The sequence below is a fragment of the Dioscorea cayenensis genome, chromosome 14 (assembly GCF_009730915.1).
Source record: "Dioscorea cayenensis subsp. rotundata cultivar TDr96_F1 chromosome 14, TDr96_F1_v2_PseudoChromosome.rev07_lg8_w22 25.fasta, whole genome shotgun sequence".
Taxonomy (NCBI): Eukaryota; Viridiplantae; Streptophyta; class Magnoliopsida; order Dioscoreales; family Dioscoreaceae; genus Dioscorea; species Dioscorea cayenensis.
Genome location: NC_052484.1, coordinates 9030920 through 9036325, shown reverse-complemented (window position 1 = coordinate 9036325; position 5406 = coordinate 9030920). Strand labels below are relative to the sequence as shown.

At 32.3% G+C, this 5406-nt stretch overlaps 1 protein-coding gene across 1 annotated transcript; it reads left to right on the top strand.

Annotated features, from left to right (window-relative positions):
* Window positions 1-221: 221 nt before the first annotated feature.
* On the top strand, window positions 222-4047 carry LOC120276509 (protein ABHD11-like). The gene is made up of 5 exons (XM_039283267.1): window positions 222-537; window positions 999-1237; window positions 1784-1893; window positions 3409-3549; window positions 3631-4047. Exons 1-5 carry the CDS (start codon window positions 282-284, stop codon window positions 3878-3880), a joined length of 996 nt encoding a protein of 331 aa, XP_039139201.1. The 5' UTR covers window positions 222-281; the 3' UTR covers window positions 3881-4047.
* Window positions 4048-5406: the final 1359 nt, after the last annotated feature.

Sequence of the window (5406 nt, the reverse complement as noted above, 5' to 3'; positions counted from 1 at the left end):
TATTCTGTGATTACAAATGTTTTTTTTGTAACCGGATGGTCACATAATTTTTCTCTAGTAGTACCTGTGGCCATAAAAGTATGTTTAGAGCCTATTTTCGGTGACTTAGCTGACATGGAAAAAAAATTTGTGGCTATAATGATATAATTTATCAAATATTTGTGGCAACAAGTGAAATGAAACCGATTTTTAATGTCTCACATACTAACATCGGAAATAATGTACTTCCTCCGTGAAGAACGCAATTTAATTGTGTGGAAGTATTAGCACAATAATTTGGCATGGCGACGGTTCTCCGAAACTCTTCTTGTCTTCTATCTCGTCTACCTTTCTCCAGCTTCCAATCTCCATGGCTTCTCTCCTTGAGATCTCTGTCTCAATCTCTCCAGACCTTGGCGTGCCAAGAGATCCAAGCTTCCGAGAAGCCCTACGATTCTACAGTTCTTGTACTCCACGGCTTGTTGGGATCCGGCCGGAATTGGATGACCTTTTCACGAAATCTCCTCTTGGAGCTCCAAAAATCTTCTCCTTCTAATGGTGATTAGTAAATCTTTGTCTTTTCCTTTCTTCCGCGTTGATTTGGTATTGCATTTCCTGTAAAAGTTTCTCCTTTTTGTTTTCTTTTGGTTTATTACATTAATTTCTGTTTTAATTTCAATAGAATCTGGTGTTTCATATTGTTTTTTGTCAAAGATTTAGTATCTCTTTGTGGAGTTCCTATGGAATTTGATTGAATTTGAAGAAATTTGATATTTTTATTGTTTTGAATTGATGGCTAGCGTCTTGATGGTTTTCTGCATTTATTACATCGATTTCTTTTTTATTGAATCTAGTGTCATATATTTGCTTTTGTGTTGACAAGGGATGTAGTATCTTTGTGGACATTGTGGGGTTCTATCGTTTAGCTTGATGCAGCTTGAAGAATTTTGAGCATTTGTATTGTTTAGAATTGATGACTAGTTGCTTGGATTGAGGGGGGTTCTTAATTTTGTCCACAGAGTGGAGGATGGTTCTTGTGGATTTGAGGAATCATGGGAGATCAGCTGGTTTAAAGGGGTTTGACCCTCCACATGATATGGTTAATGCAGCAAAAGATTTGTCTAATCTGGTGAAACATCATGGCTGGGCATGGCCTGAAGTTGTCATAGGCCATTCCATGGGTGGTAAGGTGGGATTGGAATTCATTGCCAGTTGTGCTCGTGGAGACTATGGAGATTCGGCGGTTCTACCCAAGCAGGTGCTTTGTATTATTCAATATTACTTTCATTGCCTCAGGCTTTGTTGTGTTGATATTACTTTTAAATGTATATTAATGATCAATGTGGGGATAACAGATTATACATCGTTGTGACATAAGGAAATTTATCTTCTTTAATTCGGAGTAGAATAGGTTAGACTTTTAAATATTGATTGCTTAGTTGATATCAGCTGTGTGCAATAGTCACTGTTGCTAACTATTCTAGAATAACATTTTGTTTGCAAAACTTTGCATTTCCTTTTTTTTTTAAAAAAAATGCTAATTATTACAAGGTTATTAACCATGAAACTGTTGATTGTTTTGGCATTAACGCTCATCTTTTCTATAGGAAGTTCAATTGCTTGATGTTTCTTGGCCATGAATCTTAAAGCTTTCAAGAAATTTTTCTATCAGTAAAAGGATTGGAACATTTTCCTGTAGTTGACATCATATTTTGTCTGAATTTTATTTTCTCATTGAAATTCATGGAATGCATTTTCTTGAGTTCATCATTATTTAATGCCTCTTAATCTTGATGCAGAACAGCTATGGGTGTTGGATTCAGACTCTGGACAAGTAAAAAGCAATGGTGGTGATGAAGTAGAAAAAGTCTTGCAAACTTTGCAGAGCCTGCCTTCCTCATTACTATCACGAAAGTAAGCAATTTTCCTCCCTTTCCCCCAATTATAATGTTTGATCTAGTTGAAAACTTTTTGGCACAGATTATTCTTTTACTATTACAGCATGTTAAAATTGATGAACTTATCTTGTAAGATGGATTTTGATTTCAAGAAAATTAAGTATTTTGCCCAAAATTTTGCTGAGAAGCTGTCTAACCAAAGCATCTTTGCGTGGATTTTGTATTTATGTCTTTCCTTTGTTTTGTCTATCTTCTCATTGTCTGTCTCTCTTGTGCTTTTGATGTTGGGATATTTTTTCCTTTTGCTGATTATTTGGGGAGGATCTTTTGTGATGTTAAAAAATGATAAGTCAAAATCATCCAAATGATAATGAGCATTATTTATGCAAACAGTGGGCCTTATGATTTTGAAAGAGCAATGTATAACTAAAGCATAAATTTCATGTGTCATGTCATGACAAATAAATTCTATATTTGAACTAGTTCTACATAATCTGATCCGCCATAGTTGGCTAGTTTATACAAGGATACTTATCGAACCTTCAAGTCATTTGTTTACAAAATTCAACAGGTGAGAATTATAACAATGCCTTAGTCATCTTTCAAAAACAACCTTTCATCTTTTGAGTTCTTGGTTTGAAAAGGTTGAACCATGCCCAATAAAATTGTCAGCTAACCCTTCTATGGATTGTTCAAGATTTTCCTAATTGTTTTTTTTTATAGGGTAATAATTTTCACAAATATCAAGCATGATCTATCTATCTAATATGGACTTTATAAACGAGAAATTTTGTAACTTCTTATCTATCAGCTACCTCTATATATGAATTTTCATTTGATTGATAAAACTATTCATTCATTTATAGAATTTTTGCCTAAATATGTTCCTATTGCACCCTGCATGTTTTGTTTGTGGTTACATTTCTCTTTGTATCAAGGATTGCATTAGTTGTTGCCAATTGGTCTTAGTGTTCCGGTTATATTTATCAGCTTTCTCTTTGTATACATAAATTTTCACTTCCCTTGGACTTTGATAAAATTATTATTTAGTATATAAAATGTGTTGCTAAATGTGATCCTAAGCACTATCTTTTGCAACTCTGCATACTTTGGTTGTAGCTACATTTCTGTTTATATCAAGGATTGCATTAGTTGTTGCAATTGGTCTCAGGCTGCCTTCTGTATTTTGGCAGAACTTCCATTTTCTATTGCGACATAAATGTGAGGCATTTGCTATACTTATACAAGCTAATCTACCATTATTTTTAATTTTTCTATTCTTTCCTTGAATATATTTTATGCTATGATTTTTTTAATGCACTTTCACATTGTTAAAGTTTTGTTGCAGATTATGTATTTGCCAACATTCTTAATAGCAGACATTGATGTCTTTTCAAGTCTTCCTGTACTGTTTTCCAGTGCTAAAGAAAGAAAGCAGAGCTTGTTGAACATTAGATAGTTAAAATTTGAATCCATGATCTCAATGAGGTGATTAAATCGTGTTCTTCCTATATGCTGTGCTCTTAACCAGGTGGGTTGTTGACCATATGATCCAACTTGGATTTTCGAGGTCACTCTCCGAGTGGATTGGGAGCAACGTAAAGAAATCTGGTGAACACTATACCTGGGCTTTTGATCTTCAAGCTGCTATCGACATGTTCAATTCCTACAGGTAAGATTTGTAGCTTTAGAACATGTCAGAATTAGATGTGTCAAGTGCTTGTTTTTGGAACCAAGGTTTTTCTGATTGCAGGGAAAAGAGCTATTGGTCTCTGTTGGAGCACCCTCCAAAGGATGTGAAGATTGAAATTGTGCGGGCCGAGAACAGCGATAGATGGGATGAGCATATACTTCAAAAGCTATCAAGCCTGACCGAGAAGGAAGAACGGTTTGATGAGGGAAAGGTTTCACTCCATGTTCTTCCAAACTCTGGTCATTGGGTTCATGTTGATAATCCCAAGGGTTTACTAGAGATAATATTGTCAAATTTTATTTCCAAATGACTGAAGAGCAACCGCAAGACAAACTGATTTAGCTATTTTGATTTGCCGGAGTATTTATCGCTATCGATGTCCTGTGGCATGCCCCCCTCTCTCTTAAGGGCTCCTAAACTAAAGGACTCCCCCTTTTTTTCTTTTATATCTATAAATAAATAACCATAGTTATCTAATTATTTGCAAGACCTTTGCATCAGCTAGTTAGTCAGCTTGTATTCTCTGTTTGTATTGTACTTTTTGTATATTAATTTATGATTTATATTTTTTTTTATATATTTTCAATATACTTTAAATTAACTTAAAAAATAAACAAATCACGAGCGTTATTGTATACCCTCATGCTCATAATAAAAGGATAAATTTCAGATCTCTTGAAACCTAAAATAAACAAAGAAATAACAAGGTTGTCAGACCCGGACCGGTCCGGCCAGTTCAACCAGAAAAACCGAGAACCGGCCATGTGGCCGGCCTGGATTTACCCCATTGAACTGAGTATGAAAAAACCCGGTGTTAACCCGGTGACCCGGCGGTTCAACCAGGAACCCGTTAACCCGGCCGGGTCAATTGGGTCACAATGTTTAAATTTTTTTTACCATATTTAATAATTTATTATTATTTTCTCATTAAAAACCACAAAATCGTGTATATTTATTAATATTAATTTATAATTTATAATCAATAAATAGAATTACAATATATATATATATATATATATATATATATATATATATATATATATATATATCATAAATATACCAACAAAAATTAACATTTAAAAATAAAATCTAAATCTATTAATATGTTATGTACATACTTTCTAAAATTTAAATTTATTAAGAAAATAAAACAATAAATGAGTGTCATTTTATTATAAAATATAAAAACAAAGTATTCTAATTAAATAAAAAATATAAGAAAATTTAAAACAAAATAAAAACTCAATTGAGATATAAGAATTTAGTAAATTAAATTTCTTATTTATTTTAACAAAATCAACCAATACACAAACAAATAAATAAATAACGCCGAGAGAAGTTCGATAATTATATATTAATATATTAAATTTGTAAATATTTAAAAAAAATATAAAAATAAATCACATAATTAGAAAACACTACTGTATATAAGGTCATTTAACAATTTAAATATCAAATTTGAGTAGTTTTTTATATTATAAATATAGTTTTAATATTATATTTGCTAATTATTAATTATTATAATATTTTTTTATATTTTATTAGTGATCCCGGTTCAACTCCGGTTTAATCCGGTCGAACTCATTGATCCTTGACCCTTGGGCTTAGCCGGGTCATTGCCCGGGCCGGGTTTGACAACCTTGGAAAATAATACCATAAATATGAAGTTATGAAGTTACTAGTATGAAGGACATTATAATAAATATGTTTGTTTAAAATATTATAGTATAAATATATAATTCACACTTATGCGCGCATGTTACCTATATTAGTTTACATGCATGTTAAAAAACCTTTATTAGAAGGTATGTATAAAATTATTTACTTATTTATTTT